The 21,803-nt window shown below is 39.7% G+C and overlaps 1 protein-coding gene across 17 annotated transcripts in view; it reads right to left on the bottom strand.

Annotated features, from left to right (window-relative positions):
* Window positions 1–20,441, bottom strand: part of RPS6KC1 (ribosomal protein S6 kinase C1) — a 92,350-nt gene extending 71,909 nt beyond the window's left edge. For 10 of the 17 annotated variants that reach the window (XR_008465493.1, XR_008465491.1, XR_008465492.1 and 7 more), the window contains exons 1-4: window positions 20,289–20,440; window positions 15,531–15,566; window positions 10,955–11,075; window positions 1,582–1,697 (exon numbers count right to left, since the gene is read on the bottom strand). Coding sequence is in view for 11 of the 17 variants with exons in the window: in XM_054195672.1 (XP_054051647.1) it covers window positions 1,582–1,697; window positions 10,955–11,075; window positions 15,531–15,566; window positions 20,289–20,393 (378 nt within the window). In the remaining 6 variants the exon portion in view is untranslated. Of the gene's footprint in view, window positions 1–1,581; window positions 1,698–1,812; window positions 1,836–3,140; window positions 8,190–10,954; window positions 11,076–13,379; window positions 13,472–14,552; window positions 14,667–15,530; window positions 15,567–20,288 lie in introns of those variants that run through there. The other 7 variants (XM_054195665.1, XM_054195666.1, XM_054195671.1 and 4 more) reach the window with 7 other exon arrangements.
* Between the last annotated feature and the right edge of the window lie 1,362 nt (window positions 20,442–21,803).

Raw genomic sequence — 21,803 nt, forward strand, 5'->3', positions numbered from 1 at the left:
GCATAAAAGGACCTTATTCCCTCCCAAGCTTGGAAGGAATCAGAGGTGAGTGAAGTAACAACAGGAACAATTAATTGCACAAAAAAACACCTAAATGTTTTGTTCGATTTTTTTAAATTTCTGCTTCACATGTCAGGTGTACACTTTCCGGGCAGCTATACTAGAAACTGCACCATTTTAAAGGCAGTGTTACACATGGGCATTGCTAATCCGTCTTGAACTAGCCCAACGCATTTTCACACTAGCCAGCCCATTTTTCTGGAGTCAATAGTACACAGATATACGCAGCACTCCCTTCAGTTGTTTCTAAGATTTCATGGTCCAAGTTTATCTCTCCATGGCTATTTGCACAAAAATCTGAAAAGGAACAAGCCCGCCCATCAGCAGAGCTGAAAGACACTGGCTGAGCTGGTGACTGATCAAAACCTCAGACTTTCTCTACAGGAAAACATGACACAATATCAGCTAACAAATGAGCCTAAATCATTACACCTGCATAACTCCCCTTGTGGACCTACGTGTTCTTATTAAAATTAATGCCTTTCTAGATTGATTCATTGTCTAACAAAGCCAGAAAAGGTCCATTGGAAGGCTAAAATTAATACTTTTGTTTAGCAAAGGAGAGGAAAAGAGTTCTGAACAAATACACAAAACCACAAACCAGAAATATTTCCCAAGAACTGAAAAGTGCAAATGCAAATAAACTGAGAAGTAAAATATTCTAACTCAGCCTCCCATTCATTGCTGCCACCAAAGCTTAAAGAAAATTATCTTAAGTATTTTAAAGGGCTCTGCAATAACTGCAACGTAAAAACAAGTTAGAATTTTTGTGCTTTGCTGTAATTTTGCTTATACACATATATCATTTAAATATACTTAACACATTTCTACACTTGACTCCCATTGCATTCAGATGAGCATTTCTTTAATTCCAGAGAGTTACTATCATGTTTACATGTAAATTTATGCTTATGTGTTTGTAGAATGTTGGACCAAGCTAACTAAGCTCCTGAAAATAAAGCGGTTTGAAGAAACTAATGAAAACAAACCGCTTCAGATGTAATAAAGAGGAAGCCTGGATCAACGTATTACCCTAAACTGTGTTTTGCAGAGTGGTTCTCACAACACTGTACCGGCAGCACATTTGACTAGTTATACGCCTGGATCTGTTGTCACGGATCTGAATCCGTAACAGGCCATAAGAAAACAAATCTAGACAGTCTTTCTTCCTTTCCTTTGAAACTATAAACACCTACATAAAATACAGAAACATGACAATATTTTTATTACCTCCCTGCTGCACGCCTGCATTTAACATCACAGGTTTTGCTCATCATTCAATAAACAAAAATGCCAAATCCCTTCATGTGACATTCCTATAAAACTTTCCACCTTGTAGAGGTATGGTATAGGTGGTTTTTTTAAGCCACATTTCTCGAGTGAATGGAAAACTCCCAATCACTTCACAAAGCATGTCAGATCAGCTCACTGTCACTCCACAGTTTATAAAGTAAAGCAGAATCAGCACTATGCTTTATTCATATCAGTAAGATGCAAACACTTCTGCAAATACTAACAAACCTTAAAAAACTCTTCAAGCTGTTTGCTGTTATAGAGGGCAGGGATATTAGCAGAAAACTGCAACAGATCTTCAGCACATTGCCTTCTTTCTTCAATCACAGTTTCATCAAATCGCCCTGGAAGAGACACATGGATTGACAGTTTTAGAAATAACTACACATTTATTCTGCAATAGTAACCACCATGGGAAAAAAACAAAACAAAACAAAAAAAAAACAAGACAAAAGCAACCTTCTGGAGACAATGCCCTGAGTCTATGAAAGTCATTCCAGTGCTTCAGGAGAAGATCGCAAATCTTCGAACTTCCTATTCTCAATTGTCTCTAGTCCCATCTTCTGCAATCCGCTCGGATGATGAAAGCTGGCAGCTACGACAAGAACTCTTCGCCCTCTCATCGTAAGAATATGCGAGGCAACACTCTTGATTAGCCAAGAGACACTAACGGGTGTCCAGTGTTATCTAACAATAAATGATACATGCACAATTTGACAATATGCCAGTCAGTGTCAGCCTTGATTATGGCCCAAATCCTGCAAGGAGCTGAGCATTCTTCATATATTCTCAAGAACAATGCACAATATGAGCAGATAGTAAACGAAGTATTGCTAAAAGCCCCCAAACAGGTCATCGATTCCAAGGTGCCATTTACGGTGGAGACAGAGTGTAGGGGAGATGGTGAAGCCCTCCTACCAGGCACTGAAGCTTTCCTCTGAAGTAGCTCCATGCAGACAGAGTTTCATCTCCTCCTAGATTCAAGAGGTAAGCAGAGCTGGGAAGCAGCTCATTTACCAAAACGTATGATCCTTCCCTTTTCCTGCCCAGCACCCAAGGCATTTCAATTAGAAAAAACATAATTTAAAAAACAATCTCACAGTTCACCTGAGAGACTTGCTTCTCAGGAGAAAGAACCCTTGGATTGCTACCTTAAATTCACATTCTTCACAATTGCACACAACTTATTTTAGCTTTTCATATCAACATGACTTTGTTGTTGAAATCGTTACAGGTTTACAAAAGGAAAAGGGCAGAGGTTAACAGTAATAATTGGAGGAGAATGGAACAGATATTGGAACAGCTATACAGAGGGGAAAAAAGGACTGGGAAGACAAGTTCAAGAAACAGTATTGCTATAACAGCATGACCAGAAAAATAAGAACCACCTGTGACAGCTCTGTGGCATTAACCTTTGAAGAGGACAAAAGAAACATTGAATACAGAAGCAGAATTCATTTATACTCAGAGCAAGTAAAAAAATAATCCCAGAAGAAAGTATCAAAGCAGGATTCTTTCCAGAAATTCTTCAAGTAAATAGCTCCTGCCCATGTGGTACCAGAAAAAAGAAAATAAAACTAGAAAGACACACACATACTCACAAGATCACAAACAAGGCTTTTGAGGGTTATTTTTCCATGAAAGGAAAGGAAAGAATTCATTGGGCTAATTTTCAGTTGGATCGGTTCTGTGACTTGTTCACCCTACCCTTTCAACTGTACAAACTTTAGCAGCCGTTCAAAAGAGCGAGCAACAAGCAAGCAGAAAGAAGGCAAAGGCAATGCTACCATGTTGAGTGGTAAAACTGGAATCAGGCTCTATTAAACTGCTCATCAAACTTCCTATGTCTTCAGAGCAACACTCGCTGGGGGTGCGTTAGAGCTTTTACTTCATTCCACACAAAATAGGACATCATGAAAAAACAACTTCCCCCAGTAAAGCCCAGCAGCACAGGAGAGTTAAATGAATCTAAAAAATAACATGAACACTGTTATAACGAAACAAAAAAAAAAAAAACAATCGCAAGGAAGTAAACACCGAACAAGGCCAGAAACAGGTAACTTTTGCAAGCAAGTAATTCTTTAAGATATTTTTCCTTGTTTCCCAGGGATCTTTCTCTCCCTGATCTGTTTTGTCATCAGACCCAATAAAAATTAATTTTCCTCATTCACACCTTCTCAGTGCTTCCACCAGACAGGATGTGTCGGGACCAGCAGAGCCAGGCTGACCGGCGCGTGTTCACCGATTGTCCAGGCACCTGCAAACCCATGGGTACGAGCTGAGCCTGCCTGGGCCCCGGTAGCACCGCAGCACGCGCTCCCTTCTTACTCAGCTGCCGTTTCACAGACTTTGCAGAAATATGATCACATTTACAACCACCTTCCCTCTCAAATTTAGCTGATATTAGCTGCATGAGTAAGAGGTTTGACTGTCTGACAGCACAATTACATAAGCCTTATTTTCTTAGGAAGCCGAGCTAAAATAAATAAATAAATGAAACACGTGTTTGAGCAGAGTCAGTGAAACATTAGTCACTGTCACATTTTCCAGCTCATCAGCATCAGATACACTATCAGGACAACCACTTACAGAACTAGAGGACTTTGGGGAAAGGAAGAACATAATTCAGTACTTTGTTCACAGACTATCTGGGATCTTGCTGGCAGTTTCATTCCCAGCCAACCCTGCGTAACTCTTTCCCCCTCTCCCTTTTTTCATACTTTCAAGCAATCTAGTATTGTTCAACACTTTCATTATCATCCTTCTCAATCAGATGTTCAAAGGGCCAGTCTGGCCCAAACCACAACAGATACCCAGCTGACTCTTCAAATATTTTTATCAGGAAACCTTATTTCCACTACTCTTTGCATCTCCGACACATGGAAACTTCATCGTAGGGATTATGTCTTTCCAGGGTTGTAGGAAGCATCACCTACAATTTTAGCATATAACAAATGCATTAGCATAGTTCTGCCATTCCTCCAGCAATGATCCATTCAAAATTTCATATATACATGGAAATCAAATGTAAATTTCTGTGAAGAGAATCCACAGTTCCTCTTCTGGAGCAGATCTGGACAACAAAACAGGCAGCAAGGTTTGTGTTCATGTTTCATTTAGTTTCTCACAAGACTTCCAACTGTACATGATACCTAATTCTTAAACGTGCTGCTTCATTTGGTATTTTCAAGTCTAAACAGTATTGTTATCTGAGCTTTATAATGTGAATCATCTTTCTGACTCACTGCTAACAAGTTATCAGTATCTGGGGTTTTTGGTTTCTCTGTGTCCAGAGGGAGAATATTTTTTTACACTAGAGTGCATTTCTACAGTTGTTAGATACAAGAAACTCTGAGTACAGATTTACCAGATTTTGGTAAAATGCCACGTATAGCCAACATATGGGAATACTTAAAGTATCCAACAAAAAAAGTAGTTTGAAAATACTGAATAAGTTATGTTGATGAATATTAGGGAAGGAGAGTAATCACTTCCCAGAAATAGGTATCATAATTGCTGCGTAACAATTCAGAGAAGCTTTAACAGCTAGATTTGTTAGGACATTTTAGACTCCCATGCTCTAAGTCATTATGTTTTCTCTATAAAATGGGTGGAAAGGGTTCAAGTGAAGCACAGAAAAAGTGAAATGATTTCTTTTCCCCACGCATAACAAGTTTCATGCTTTGATGTGAGCAGCTTTATTGTAACAGCATAAAAATACACACACTTGTACATTATAATTATCGAAAGCTGTGGTGTAAAACATGCAATGCAGTTCAGCTCTGCAGATGTGGCAAGTCTTTGTTTGCATGTAACATGGAAGCACAGCATGACTCATTCATTTTTAAATACCTGTCAGTTCCACAGACCACCTCCTAAAACTCTAAATGCTGAACTTGAGACTCTGCGCAGGTTTAAATACTTGTGCTACAAGTAAGTTCAACTGTCAGAACCACCAATGCTCATTTTGTGAAGTGTACTCTCCGCAAAATAATAGGTATACATTATTTAAAGCACTCACATAAAAAAAAAATTAACAAGTTGCCAGCAACTACTGGCAATGCTACTTAGTAACTAGTTTAAAAGCTGGAACTAGTGGAAAGTCACCACAGGGAAGAAACACTGCAGAAACGCTTCAATAAAGCAGCTTGAAAACAAAAGATCTTAATACAGATGAACCTTGCAGCTCACCATTAACTAAACGTGACTGAAAACATTTGTCAAAAACTCAAAATCCACTAAAAATATATTTTTCCTGTAGTAGAAAAAATACTAGTACTGATCTGAAGATAAATGCTTTAAATTTAAATAAAACACACAGCAGCTATTATGTGTAGAAGTGAGATGGAAGGATATGCAGTAAAATTTTATGCTTTAAATGGAAAAATTATTCTTAAATTGAAGAGTCAGACATTTCTGTTCCTTTCAGCCATGCAGTAATCACTTAAAATTTATATTTATTACTTCTTCTTTCCTGTATTCTTCTGTGGCTTAGCTTCATTCAAATGTAGTGGGGTTTATTTTGGTTTATTTTTAATTTCAAAGGGCTTTTTGTAAATAACTACATTGACTATTTCTGTAGATTTCCTTCTCTTACAATGTACATTGCAGTCACTTTTGCTCATCAAATACAATAGAAGAAGAATGTCTTTCAGAAGGGGTTTCACTCAATTCTTCCATTGCTTACAGAGCTAGTGCAAAAACAGCTAATTTGCTTTTCTGGCATTTTAAAATTATTTAAAACATTAGAAGCCCGTGCTCTCTTCCACCCTGATTTTCTTTTTTTTTTTTTTTTTACCCCTCTTTCCTCCCTTATGGATAGCTACCATAACTTCTACCTGAAATTACATTATGCTTTGCAAATATTAGCTTTTTAAATAACTTGTCCAGTAAGCACTCTACTCCGTAAATCTGATATAAAATCATGTCAGGGTGAAATTAATAATACACTATCTATTTAACCATTAGTGCACAAGTTCTAACACAGCACTGAAACTTACCCACTTCCAACTTCATAAATAAGCAAAATAAAAAGACATAGAAGTTGTATACAATTTAGCTGATGTGAGAGAAAATTTAAACTAGGAATTTTATCCAGCTCTGCAAAGAGAAACATGAAATCTGCATCAGAGTTCAGCTTCCTCGCATTACACTTAGCTGATCCACACAACAAGGGGCTAAATCAGAGGCTCCCCCAAAGCTGTAGGAGCCGTTTGGACTTGGGTTATAAGCCAGCTTCAACTTGTTCGAAGTTGTTTATGTTAATACATTCTTTAAAGCATCTCAGTGCCATGCCTACATGCAGTAGACATCAAAAATGAACACTAAATAGCAAAAATTACAAGTCTGTGGCAGCAATTTGTCCTAAAGCATCAAATGGAAAATTTGTGCCTTCCAGGTTGTCTTGCCTGCAGGGGAGTTGCATACAGTTTCTCCACTACTCAAGGCAAAAGAGGGCCAGCAAATACTGCTACAGAACTATAACGTCGGGCAGTATTAAAAGTGCTGTCACACAGAGCGGTGGGAAGAAGGCTGACTAAACAACCTCAAATTTTGGCACTTTCCAAACTGACAGGCTTGGCTATCCCAAAGTAATAGTAAATGTCAAAAGAAACTCATGCCAAAAAGCATAACACAACAAAAAAGCACAACTAAAGAAAAATTTTTTTCAAAAAAAACACACAACAACAAAAAAAAACCACCCAGAAAAAAACAGGAGAAAATGCCGGGGTGCACAAAAGCACAAAAAAAAAGCTTATGCTAACCACACGCAAAAATGCTAAAAAAGTTTTTGCACACTTTTTCCCATGTGTAGCACGTAGTAAACACATGCCAAAAACACCAAAAGCATACCGAATGCCACGACATGTTACAACCATGACAAAGGGAAAAAAACACGTAAAAGCATGCAATAGATATAGGTCCAAAAAAACTGCAAAACAAACACTGGATGCTAAAACACGCTGATGTGCAACACACAGGAAAAACATGGAAAAATATGCACTAGATGCATGCCCAACATCGCTAAAACTGTACACAAGACACCTGTAAGAAACAGCACTAGATGCATGCCAAAACACACCAAACAATGGCTGGATGCTAAAATGTGCACAACACATGAAAAAAAAAGTGCAAAGACATGCATGACAATAAATATAGAACACAGGCACAACGCATGGAAAATATGTGCAAATACACACAAAAGCATGCATACCAAAAAACACCAAAAAAAAGAAAAAGCAGCCAAACATACTGGGTGCAAAACCCACTCAAAAGCACATCATAGATGCAAACCAAAAAGATGGCATAAGTGTGCTGTATGTTTAAAAATGCACCAAAACATCTTAGAAACACTATGGCAATGGAAAACAACACTGCAACAACACCTCAGCAATGAAAAAACATTCCAAAAAAAGGTGCAAAATCCTTGGCAAAAGAAAAAGAGCACGGTGGGAGACGCATGCCAAAAAATACCAAACGTGCTGGACACTCAACACTGCAGCAATGCCAAACATGCCATGGCAATGCCTTAGGAACCAAAATCCACACCAAAAAACAGGCAAAATCTACACATCTACACCAGAAACCTTGCCAAAAATAAATTAAAAAAAAAGCACACTGTAGATGCATTCAAGAAAATGCCAACCAAACTGGACAGTAAATACCACAATGCACAGTGCATACAAAACCCATAAACACAGGCTGGATGCTTAAAAAAAAAGCGCACTACCACCCTAAAACAACTTGTAAACATCACAGAAAGCCTTAATAATCCCAAAACACCTTAGACACTGAAAAGCCAGACCAAAACCACCTTAGAAACTGAAAAGCCTGCCAAAAACCACATCAAAAAAAAGCACATGGTAGACTCATGCCAAAAAGAATGCCAAACGTGTTGGAAGCTTAAAAACACGTTAAAACCCCCAATAATTGCACACAGTAGATGCATTCCAAAAAAACCACCAAATATATGGACAGAAAAAAAACAAAAAACAAACAAACAAAAAAAACCCGCTGAATAACTCTTAAAAACCTGCTGAAAATCATGCAATATATGGAAAAAGAAAAAAAAAAAAAAAAAAAAACACACCACCGAAGAAGTCCTGGACAGAAATAATGATGTGGCAATGCCCTAGGAACCAAAAGCACAACTAAACATGCCCCAAACCCACAACAGAAACCTTGCCAAAAAGGAGAGCACATGGTAGAGGCATGCCAAAAAACATCAAACATGCTGGATGCTAAACACCACAGAAGGTCCATAGAAAAAACCATAAACACAGGCTGGATATTAAAGGAAAAAAAAGAAATAAAGTCCAAACACACACACAAAACCAACTTGTAAACTCCATGGAAATGCCTTAGTAAGCCACAAAACACCTCACAAACTGAAAAGCCCCCCAAAACCACCCTAGAAACCAAAAAGTTTGCCAAAAATCCCATCAAAAAGAGCATGTTGTAGATTCATGCCAAAAAAAAATGCCAAACACAGCTGACACTTAAAAAAATAAAAACAAAAAAAAACTAAAAAGCTGCACCAAACCCATTCCACACAGTTAGAAACACCTCAGAAACACTCACAAAGCAGCACTAGATGCATGCCAAAAAAACCCACCAGACATGCTAGACATGTTAAAAAATACTGAGAAATGCTTAAAAACCTGCTGAAAATCATGCAATATACACATGAAAAAAGCTACACCTAAGCAATGCTGGACACTGAAAAAAACAAAACGCCACAGCAACACCTTGGGAACCAAAACCCATACCAAGAAAAGGACAAAATTCACACCAGAAACCTTGCCAACAATGACAGCAGATGACAGATGTTTGCCAAAAAATACCAAACACGCTGGATGTTCAAATCACACAGGGTACGTCCAAAAAAAAAAAAAAAAAACCCACCGAACTAAAACAACTTTTAAACACCATGGAAATGCCTTAGTAACTCCAAAAACACCTTAGAAACTGAAAAGCCTGCCAAAAAAAACACACCAAAAACATGGTAGATGCACATCAAAGAGCACCAAACACATTCTGGACTGTCAGCAACACCTTAGAAATACTCAAAAAAATAAGTGGTAGATGTATGCCAAATAAAGCCAAACATGCTGGCTGCTTAAAAACCTGCAGAAAATTGTGTGGCATATGCATGTGAAAAAAACACCAAAGAAATCCTGGACACAAAAAATGCCACAGCCACACCGTAGGAACCAAAACCCACACCAAAAAATGCACAAAATTCGCATCAGAAAGTTTGGGGGATGAGGGAAGAGCAGATGGGAAATGCACGCCAAAAAATGCCAAACAGCATACCAGATGCATACCAGAAAAAAGCATAAACAAAGGCTGAATGCTTTAAAAAAAAAAAAAAAAAAAAAATACACTAGAACAACTTGTAAATGCTGTGGAAATGCCTTAGTAACCACATAAGCACTTTAGAAACCAAAAAGCCCACCGAAAACCAAACCAAAAAAAAGAGTGCATGGTAGACACATGCAAAGAAATGCCAAACACTTGTTGGACACCTTTAAAAAAAAAAAAAAAAAACAACAAAACACAAAACAACAACAAACATTAATATGCTTGGAAAAAAGGCTCAAAAGCATGTGGTAGATGCACACCAAAAAGCACCAAACCCGTTCTGGATAGTTATCAACACCTTAAAAATGTCTTAGAAATGCTCACAAAGCACGTGGTAGATGCATGTGAAAAAAAACACCAATGCTGGACACATTCAAAACTGCTGAAAAGCACTTAAAAACCCACTGGATATTGTCTGGCATATGCCACCAAAAAAACAGCAACACTTTGTCCTGAACACAAAGAACACATGCTTAAAAAAAAAAAAAAAAAAAAAAAAAAAAAAACAAGCCACAAAGCCACACCGCTAAAATAAGGACAACACACTGCCAAAAAAAGTATGGCAGATGGAGTTCTATATGGAGTCATACCACTTCACTGAAAGCCCACCGATAGCTCATTCATGATGACATACACACCAGGATTAAGTTAAGACCTTACACTTTTAAGAACTAATTACTTTTTGCCATGTATTTCTCATGTAGAGTCACAATCCTCTTGTAAGTTGTTTTGGTGAAAGAGTTAACTGCTATATGTAAAACAGATCTCAAAAGCCAAACTCGATAAAATTGATAATTACAATCTAATTCCTAAAATAAAAAATTCTTCTCTGCAACAACCACTTGATACTTTACTATAACTCATCACTAAAAATTACAGACAGCTCATATATGAAAATCTTTGTTCATTGTTCAGCTACTCTTCACAAAACTAATATAGACTTTATGCTCCTGAAAACAAGGGAACATAGGCTGTAAGGATCCAGAACATATACGTCAATAAATATTTGAGCTAATATCTCTAACATGGAAGCAAGGACATAACTACACCTGTTAAAAAAAAATAAATAAAAGGATCAAGCCATGAGACCAGCACACCTACAACTTAGACACAACAAACCAAAAACTTGTGTAGTAAAAGCACAGGAAAGAGAGTTCCATGCAGCTGCAAACAAGATGTATTTATAGATACTAAGTTATCAGAGAATTTCAGCAAGTCAGGAAGAAATTATGCTTACCAAATACTATCGCTTTGGCAAAAGGTGGAAAGAGTTCTGTATGTCTGCATAGGTTTTTATGAATTTGCCAGAGATCTTTGTGAAGTTTCTTAAAGTCACTGTATCTCTTCCAGACAACTATCTGAAGCAGAGAAAGGGGAAAGAAGTATTAGTGAGGTTCATTGTTCGCATTGCATCACACCACAAATATATTTCTTTAAGCAAACCAGACCACTACCTTCAGCAAATATGTTTAACAAAAACATACAATCTGAACTGTCAACTGTTGTTGACAATGGTTGTTACCATTAAAAAAAAAAAAAAGTTCATTATCGTTCCCCAACCCCCATTTTGGCTAACAAGACTACAGTGCACAGAATAAAAAATATTAAGTAAAGGCTGAAAGAAGGAAACGGAGAGGGCAAAGGCAGAACAGTTTCAGTCACACTGAGATCCAGAGCTACACAGGGAACCAGTAAGAGAGGAAAAAATGCTGAATAGTAGTAGTGTTGCACTATTCAACGCTCAATAGCATGCTACGCTTGGCACAGCTGCAGGAAGAGACATGGGGAAGAGACACAACAGCAGAAGAGAAAACAAGGGAAGAGAAATCAAAACAAGCAAGGGATTCTAAAGGGCAGCATACTGAGCACCCAGGACTACAAACCAGCTCGTAATTTGTTTATGTAAAATGCTGATCAGGTGTAAATTCAAGCCCACATTTTAAATGGTTTACTACTAATAACCCTGATCAAAAATTGAATATGTTCATTTTGTAATCTAGACAAAAATCTCCAACTTCAGGAATGCAGAGAGAGCACTGGTTCATTATACCAGCTTTTCCTGATCCATCCTTTCCAAAAAGAAGTAGTCATCTCCCAGACAGGTATCTATCTACCTTATCCTTCTTGCATCCATTTTTTTATTCTTTACATTCAAGGAAGAAAGAACTAAGCAACAAAATTTACACTTGACTGCTAACAGGTTTGCTATCAGGATGAAAAAAAAATGAAATTTGACATTTTATATCTTGGACTCATTTTTGGTCAGACTCACTAAGCCGTCATAATAAACCTCAACACTAATATAAAGTGATTGAAGTAGAACAGAAGAAAAAAAAAAAGAGAGAGAGAGAGACTGCAATACATTCAGCAGCTCCAGTGTTCCGTCAGTTAAATGTCTCAATTAGCTTAATACAACTAACCGCAAATTAAAAGATTCCAAATATTTCTGACTGATTTAACAGGTTGCCTTCTCATAAGCAATCATAATTGAAAAATTACTTTTTTTCAAGCAAACTAGATTTAGAACTAAGTAAAAGTTTTAATTTTAGAGGGAGGTTTTTGTTGTTGTTTTGTTGGAGTTTTGGAGGGTTTTTGTTTGGGTTTTTTTAAAACACTAAAGTCAGATGCCTTCTAAATTTCAGGAGATGCATCAGGAGATGTCCCACCTACAGAACAATGCAGATATAAGGTAAAAAGACCGTTAACAGCAGATATGCAAAGCTTATATATAGCAACACTCTATTCACCTTATAAACTTAGCTATACTGAAACTAGAAGTCAGTCCTGATTCAGCCTCACCTATTGTGCACACATTTCCAGGACTCAATTACAATTAGTACTTGGTGCAGTTCAAAAGACAAAGGAAGAAAAATCAGGACCTCTCAAGAAGGCCAACTAGTCATTTTGCTATCAGAAACAATTTTTCAATGCTGTACTTCCATCTAATCCAATATCCAGAAAGTAGATGATTAGCATTTCTTGAGCAGTGTGAATACAGAACATAAAATTGCTTAAGATGGTGAAGTCTTGAAACACTAAGTTACTGTATTGTCAGTACTTGGAGACAACATGAAAAGCTGCCAGAAAATAAGAGCATGAGACTCTGTTCCACTAAAAAAGCATCATTTTTTACTGTTACAAGTGATCTCTCAATAGCAAAGAGGGAAAAAATAAATATAAACATTTAAAAATAAATAAAGTCGCTTGCATAGCAAAAGCAGTCAAGGTCATCCTAGAACCTTTCACAAGCCCACCGAATCATGCCTTTGCATGCATGCAGCTCAGCAAAGTTAGCAAAGTTCCCACTCTAACATACTCCCTAGAAATCAGATTTGGAAGAAGGACACGTTCTACCCTGAGGCCCAGTGAAGCACAGCAAGTATATCATAAAACATATGTTAGACTCGTAATACAATAAAGGTGCTTGTCATGGATAGAGCCAGTAGATCTCTATTAACTCATGCAACTCCTCTGTTCCACAATGAACAACCCTTTCTCCTCTGTCAATGAGTAAGAGGAAAAAAAACCCACAAGACTATCCCTAGCTACAATTGCCTTATGTGCCACGTTGCCACCATCAGTCCCCAGAAGCAAGGAAATTAATGTTAAGTCCACTAGCTTTTCTGTGTCTATTAACTCCTCCACACACAACTTCACTTAACTTCTTTCATCCTTTTGAGAAGAAAGCCCATACAAGGTTATCTTCCTTCCTGTCACAGCAACAACAGCTGGGATTATCTTGAATTGTAATTGGCTGCAGTGGGAGAGATGCTGTATTAAAGGCTTGTATCCCAAAGGGCAGTTAAAAGAGGTGACAGAAAACTGGCAAGTAGGGTTGAGGTCACAGTACACAGCCTTATGTACAGTTGTACTAATGTAATGGATCTATTAACATCAAGCAGTGACATTAAGAGAGACTTCTGAATGCGCAGGCAGGCACAGCTAAGTGGTCCTACATAGGTGCGGGAAGGGGGTTGCATGAGACAGATCGTAAATCAACAGGGTGGTTGTGTGCACAAAATTTTGTCTATTGAATTTCTTAATTGAGCATTCTGGAAAACTGAGGTAAATTTCTTTTCAGTTGGAACAGGTTAGGAGCGTATTCTTTTTCTTTCAATGCCTGCCCACAATTCTTTTTCCATCATAGGAAGCCACTGTATCAGAAAGGCTCCCAACATATGTGGTTTCCTTCACTACAACGCACCCTCATGGCAACTACCGTCTAGGATATTCATTTTAATAACTAGGTACTTTCAGATGCTTGCTTATAACAGAATCACACCACATCCAACATGTTATCACATGCAAAATAATTAATTTGATGCAATGAAGGGTAGAAAAGGGCAATAAGCTCACAGGACATTTATGTCTTCTTGGAGACTAGAGTGTGTGCAATCCTGTATGCCGAACCTACAGGCCACAGATCAAAGCAACGACTAGAAGATACGGTTTTGCTATTGTTTCAAAACTACTTAACAGGTATTCATGCAATACTCTTGCTGAAAGACACTTACAATATATTTTTCTGATGAATGGCTCATCAACAGCTGCTATGAAGTTTTGTCCCACAAATGAAGATTAAGGTAATGGCAGAATGTGCTCCTGAATAGGTTCAATTCAGGAGTCTCCCTGGAAAAGGTGAGCATCAAGCCACAAACTACAGTAATGCAGCTCTAGAACTAGATCCATGATCGTCTCCGATTCTGACAGGCTATTTTAATCTTATAGAGAGTAAAATAAAATGCAAAAAGCATGAATGCTCATGTTTGTCTGATTCTGAAAATTTCAAAGGAGGATGCAACAAAGGGGTGTTAGGTGTATTAGCCAATTCTCACCTCTGCCAAGCCACTAATCAGTAACTCATGTTTGACCACACAGAGATGCAATGAATTCATTTATGGGCTCTTCTTTCATCAACTATCCAGGTTCTCCTCAACTGTAGTAAGAGACTGCACCAGAAATTGAACACATGCATATATTACACAATGTCTGAAAAGCCATAAGGGTGTTCTTTTGAAGGAAGATTTTGCACGTACGTAGCATAACAGTATCAATGTCAAGTGATTAGTCAAGAAGAAATCAAGAAGGAAAAAGAAGATTTTAATAAAAAAAAAAAATCCAAAAAAACCAAACCCACAACCCACACACACGTAGTGTGTTTTTTTGTCTCAATACAATGGTTCCTCACAGTCTTTTGAGGTATTAAAGAGGCACAAGAATACCGCAGACCCTTATTCAGAGCCTTTTTGGAAGAGGCACAGAGTTAAGCAATTTTACCAAAGTATATCACTGGAAAATACTTAAGGAGCCTCAGAGAGGCATAATATATGACTTGCAGTCTAATCTCTCTCAACTACTTCTGTGTTCCTCCATTTTCTTTCTTCACTAATAGACAGTAATGATGTAGGCTTTTCAGTGAAGTATTGGTTAAAGAGGAAAAGAGTACCTACAGCTGAGACCTAAGACTTGGATTGTGGACTGATCTTTAATTTTACCAGTAGGAGTTAAGTAACTATCAGTTTGCCAATTCCAGCCCTGAGAAAAGAGCTTGCAAAGTTATCAAAGCAGTTTTGTCATCAAAAGACATTTTACTCCCTTTGTTTCAAGTCACAATTCCATCACTGAGGGCAGAATTGCAATGTGTTACTCTAGCTACCCTTTTCAGCTATGAAAAGTAAAGACAAATGGAAAAATAGAAAAAACTGTTTGCTCAATTACAACCACAAAACACAGAAATTGATAAATTACATCAAAGATGCTTCAAAAGGCACACTGTGATACACAAAGACATTTGCACAAGTTTAAACTGTTACCTCCTGGACATCCTCTGGATTTTTTCTTGAAACAATCTGAAAGGCAAAACAAAGAAAAAAAAACCACATAAGCACTTGGATTTTCAGTTGGAAAGTTAGAGAGTTACATACGATGATTTGTTGATGAAGAGAAAAATCTGGAAAGAGGCAAACAGTTGTACGTTCCTCTGCACTCAGAAATGTTTTCATTTAGTTTTAGAAAATTCTAATATCCAAATACAACACAGTGAAGTATTTTAGCAGCAGAGTCAGTGTTATTAGAAAAAAAGACGTACATTCTAGGCAAAATGGCACAGAAGGCAGCTCACAAAACAAAGCTACAAAGAGCACATCCCCCATCATCTTTCCAGTCTCTTCCTATTAATTCATATTAGGGCCACATTACTCCCAATAAGCGGAGCTAATTAAGGCTACTTGGCTTAATATAAGCTGCACACAACCTCACTGTGAACGCGAGGCTTTGCATTTACTAAAACAGTATTTCCACTTTACTTACAGCCATCAATGCGCACACACGTCTGACACTATCCTTGTGTGTTTGTTTCTTCTTAAAACACTCTTTGCCTAATTAATTATAAATGACTTTGTTCAGAGGAAAATTGCAGTGAAAACGAGGCTTGGCTACACACCACAAAGAAGCCTGTATTTTGTCAGGATTTTTTTCTTTAAATAAATATTGATCACAAAAGTCTTTGTAATCCAAGTTCTGTATTGTGCTTATAAACAGCAGTAAGAGCATATCCACACAAACAAACAAAACAAATAAAGACATCTTTAATTCATAACTGCAATTATCTCCTGCAAATCAGTATATCCTTCATTATAACTCAGCCAAAGCTGTTTAACAAATAATTAGCCTCTTGTTAGCTAAAGCAAAATAGGGCATTCTCAATCCAAACGGTCACACCCCAGAATAATTAATGCTGTGAATAGGTGATGCATATAGGCAAGCGCAAGGAGACCGCACTACTTGCACCCCAGAGACTAAAACACCATCCCGCTGTACCGCAAGCGCCACGAAGCAGTTGCTCAAAGATGGAAGTCACTGAAGCTACATTTTCCTCTTGCTAAGTGACAATAACATACGCCTCACACTTCCCACGAACAAGCTCTCTTCCTCCCTTTCATTTTTCAAGAATCCTTGCCAAAGCCTCCCAGATTTCGTAACATCAGTTTACGACACAGCCCAGCCACTGTAATCTGTCACACATTTTTGAGGAGAGAAGACAGAAAAGAGAAGCGTGACCTTCTCTAGCAATCTCCCAAAAGACCTGAAACATTTTCCTTCACAAGTCTAAGTTCTTTCTCTCACCTTGCACATCAAAGTCCTCTTCTTCCAGCGTAGTCTACATTGATAAAACCTTCCTCAACTTTTCCTCACTCTTGAGTAATCTAACATTTGGCAACTTTACCAAATTTTAACCTTGGCAGCTGTTGCTCCTTCATTCACTACCAGGCAGTTCATATGTACAATTGGTGAAATATTTCTAACCTTCTTTTCTAATAGCTGGCATACTTGATGTAAGGAGCCCGTAGAGCTGGGGGAAGAAGATATCATAGGCATGGCTACACATCACAGAAGAACACCAAAGGGCACACACCAACTGCTTTGCTTTCCAGTTCACCTTTAGTTAAAGCCTTGCAATAGTTTTGGCAGCTAGGTAAGTTACCAGATGGGCAGAAGGAGACCCAGAGAGATGAGTAATTACCCAGCCAGTTAGTAAGAATCTGGAATAAAACCCACAGGCCCTGTTTCACGCTTGTTCTAATGTTACATTGCCTTCTATATCTACCAGCCATGCCAACTTTAAGTCAGTACGTAATAATTTATGTGTTGTCCTACTTTGTTCTTCATATCCTTTTCTGAAGGTCAACCTCAGAAGAGGTCTGCCCCTTCAATCCAACCTATAATCAACCTAGAGACTTGGCAAAGATGATCTGATCCCCCAAATTTTCAGTGCACTTTTTTAATCCTCCCACAAGGATCAATGCAGTCGGCTCCTTCTGAAAATCTGTAATGCAAGCAACCTTAATCTATTTTTAAAAATATCATTAGGATACCCACCAATGAGCTAAGCAATGCATAATTACTGCGTTAGGCTCTGAAAACAGAAATCCTACAAGGATCCTCACCATTGAACAAAGTACTTCAGATTATCCTGTTTCTTGTCTGATCTGCAGCTATCCAACACAACTCATTAGAGTGTTAATTATAATTGGTAATTGTAATCTTCTAAATGATCTTAACTTTTATTAGTGGCCTATATATTCAGATATCGTTACAGAACGCTCCTCGTATCACAACTTGCTGATATTTCTTTCTGTTCTTTAGCCTTTAGAAATGGATATAAAAAAGCCAATATTAATTTAATTTTGTCTGCACTTACAATTATTTCACAGTTTACAAGTACATAAAATATATATTCTTTGCTATAAAAACAAAACCTTTAAGAAAAAGATAGAAGAAGGACAGACCACCTTCGCACTCAGAAGAGACTGCATGGGTAGTTGTGCCTTCGGGTCAGACGTTTACGACACACTAAACAAATACTTTCTCATCCATGATTATTAATCTATCATTATATTGGAACAGAAAGTTTCTTTAACTTTGTTTCACAAAGGATTTACTCATACAGCACTGAAAGGAACCAGAAATCTGCACTAGCACATACTGATTACCCTAGATCTCAGCCAGAATAGTATTCAGCACCATGGGAAGATACACCTCACTTTTTTTCTGGCGGTCCCCCAAAATACCTGAGCATCAGCAAATACAGCTGTAGTGCTGTGATATCAACCATGTAGCCAGATCACGGCAGGAGCAGCAGAGAAGAGCAGGAGGAGTGAAAAAGGGAGGGTAACAGATATGTACATTGAATTACTTTTAAATCATTTTGCTCAGCATCTAACTCCCCAAATCCTCACTTCAAGTACTATGTCACAGATTACCAGATAGAGCCCTACTGAAACAAAAGTTATTCATAAATACTTCTACATTTGTGAATCCAAAGCATCCTTTGCTGCATAAAAGAAATATTTTTTCACTTTGGGGATTTTAGATATCAAAACACACGGAAGAACTAATGATCTCTGGTTATCTCAGTTTAATTTGGAGAGTTCACAGACTGATCAGCTCCTTGCTCGGTACTAAATCCCACACAGTCAGCACACGGCCTGATTCTGCACCGCCTCGCTTGGAAAAGCACCTGCTCATCTACAACTTATGGGACATGAAGAAAGAGTGACAGTCCTCACTACTCAGCTACAACTTGGTTTTGAACAATTCTGCATAAACAAAAATAACACAGAGCACTGTAAGTGGCTTCAGCCAGTAAAAACAAAGCCACCAGAATAAAATAAGCTGAAGTCTTGGCTCGTTCCTATTACTTCCGATTGCACTGGCACAACTTTTAAAAACACACACAGACACTTAGCCCATCATGAGCTACTGCAGAAAGATGCGATGGCACTGTTTTCCTCCTCGCCTCTGCCTCAGGAAAGGCTTTCATAGGGAAAAATGACTCTTTTTTTTTTTTTTTTTTCCCCTCTTAACAAATACTACATTTTATTAGACTAAAAAGAATGTTTCCAACATGTCCCATTTTTGTGTTTGGTGGACTTCTATGCATATATTTGACAAAAAAGAATTAAAAAAAATATTTTTAATTTCAGAAGTCACACAAAGTGATCATAGTCAAACAACCCAAGTGCTACAATATATATACACATACAGAATTCTGTATTCTTTGAGTTAAGGGAAGGATGCATATAAACATACATTGCTGTCACAAGCAGAACATCTACAGCTGCAGTAACTACAAGATGACAGGTCACTAAAATAAACCCTGTCCCTCCGTGACACTTTCTGATCCTCTCAATATATCCCACCATATCTGTGACCTGAACTCCCACTCCTCGTGCGTCTATCTCCACGTATTTACTTACACCCCTCCCTTTTTGGCTGAAATAGGAAAGCGGAGGAGAAAAGAAAGCAAGAAATCTTCCTAGAGGAACAGAAGCTTTCAGCAAAACTAGCACCAAGACAGCTCTTACAATACTGTGATTTGCTTCAGCATTCCTCCTTCTCCTACTAGGCCTCTTTTATTCATCCAGACCCTCTTCTGCCCAAACGGGGTTGTACCCGGGGCAGAGGTAGCCCTTACGGAAGGGGCTGTTTAAACACTCAGTCCAAACAGCTCTGCGCTTACAGCGTAGGCGTGCGGCGCCTACACACTCTGCTCCCTCATCTTCCCCCCGCAGCTGTGGGGCAGGCGGGAAGACACAAAAATCCCAACCTATCGGAGGGATTTGGGGGAGAAGAGGTGGGGGGAAAAAGAAAGAAATAGAGGGTCGTCTGGCTTAAAGCTATTCTGCAACAAACAGGAAAGAAATTGACAGTTAATTGCAAAGCGCGTTTGAGGCAATTACAACGTCAGGTGAAGCTGCAAGTTTGCAGGCGGGGACCGAAGCTGAGCTCAGGAGAGGCCGCCGTGTCCGGGCCTCCCTCGCCTCCCTCCCACCCGTGTCCCTGAGGGGGGTTTCCACGTCGCGACCGGCCCGGTCCGCGCAGGACAGGTGGGATTCCCCAGGAGCCGGCCGGGCGCAGGCTCCGTTCCGCAGGCAGCGGGCGGCTTTAAAGACCGAACAACGGGCATGCCGGGGCGCGGGGGCCTGAGCAGGCGAGGGGCCGGCCGGCGGCGGCCCGGGCAACCGGCAGGGAGGAGGCCGAGGCCGGGGCCCGGCCGGGCGCTGACTCACCCGCGCCGTGACCTTGTAGACGGTGTGCCCGCGGGGGTGCCGCCGCGGCTCCGTCACCGTGTAGAAGCGGGCCAGGTCCCCGCCGCGCTCCCGCGGGCTCAGCATGCTGCCCACCCCCTCCCTCCGCCGCCGAGCCGAGCCCCGACCCAGGCGGAAGCGGCGCCCAGGAACGCCCCGCCCCGCCCGGGCGGTGCCGGGGGCCTGGCCGGGCCCGCCCCGCCCCGCCGCCGTGAGGGAATGCCCGGGTGTTACCCCGGGGGTCTGGGCCGTTCCGAGCGGGGCCTGGGCGCCGCAGCCCCGGGATGCTGGATGGCCCCCGGCCCGGTCGGGCCCTCTCCCTCCCTCCCACACCGCTTCCAGTTGTGGGCTTTGAGTATCCCTAGTCCCTAAGAGGCGTTTGGGATGTGGCCGCCCTTTCGGGAGCCTGGAAGCCTGCAATGGCGTGGATGAGGCCGAGGCGTCATGGTCAAATCGCCCGGTCCCGCTCAAGGCGTCCTGTCAGGGCAGGGCCGTGAGGGACCACAAACACAGCCCTCCCGTGGCTTCTACAAATCTGTCGTAAGACCTTCCACAGAGCTGGTATGCTGCTTCCAGCGGTTTTCCGCAGGCGATTTTAAGATACGCTGCCCTAAATCTGTAAGGCAGAAATGACTCACAGATTTTAAAGAGGAATGTTAATGGCAAAGCGAGTTCAATAGTTACTGAATTGCAATGTTTCATGTCTTCTCCAGGTTCTCTGAGCTGTGCCTGGCTTCCCCCTGCAGATGGGCTCTCATCTGCCGAACGCTTTGGTGCGAGCAAAGTCTGCGGGGTGTGAGGTGCACGGCTTTGGTCCAAAGGAGCACAACGTGGCGATGCACGACCTTCTCTTTTCATGGATTCATAGGATTACAGGTACCTTCAGCCACTTGGCTGAAGTGGGATCTATTCCAATGTAGATCTATGTGAACACACATCACACTTCAGATTATATGAACTGTTAAGGTTATTTTCTTTTTTTTTTTTTGAATCATGGTGTTTTAATTCACTTAATAGCAGCTGTTAAAAATCAGCTTTTCATTACCAGGTTATTAATATCTCTGACCTTATGCAGGTTTTTGGCATAAAGAAAAATACTTAATCGCATTTCTCTGTAAAAGATGCTAGCGTCTTGTCCTGAAGCTCATGGTAAACAAGTGTCTCCTTTGAGGATGAATGAACTGCATCATGAATCTTTACAACATTCCCCATGACAGCTATATAAAGCTCTTCTCTATAAACACATTCATTTTCTGAGTTCTTGATCAGATTCACTTCTACAGATCTGGAAGGAAAAGCTCACCTTTGAATCCTTCTAAGCAGTTTTGGTGCGTCACTGTTCGTCAGTACTGACGGAGTTTCACCTCTTCCTTATTCCTAGCAATTACAAGATTACTGTTACTCTTAATTTGGACACTGCCCTCACTCAATTCTTATCTCATTATAATGGGAATTCCAACCTGTGTACCAGAGGGGTTAGACAGAATGATCTCAAGG

This window comes from Rissa tridactyla, chromosome 3 (genome assembly GCF_028500815.1).
Source record: "Rissa tridactyla isolate bRisTri1 chromosome 3, bRisTri1.patW.cur.20221130, whole genome shotgun sequence".
NCBI lineage: Eukaryota > Metazoa > Chordata > Aves > Charadriiformes > Laridae > Rissa > Rissa tridactyla.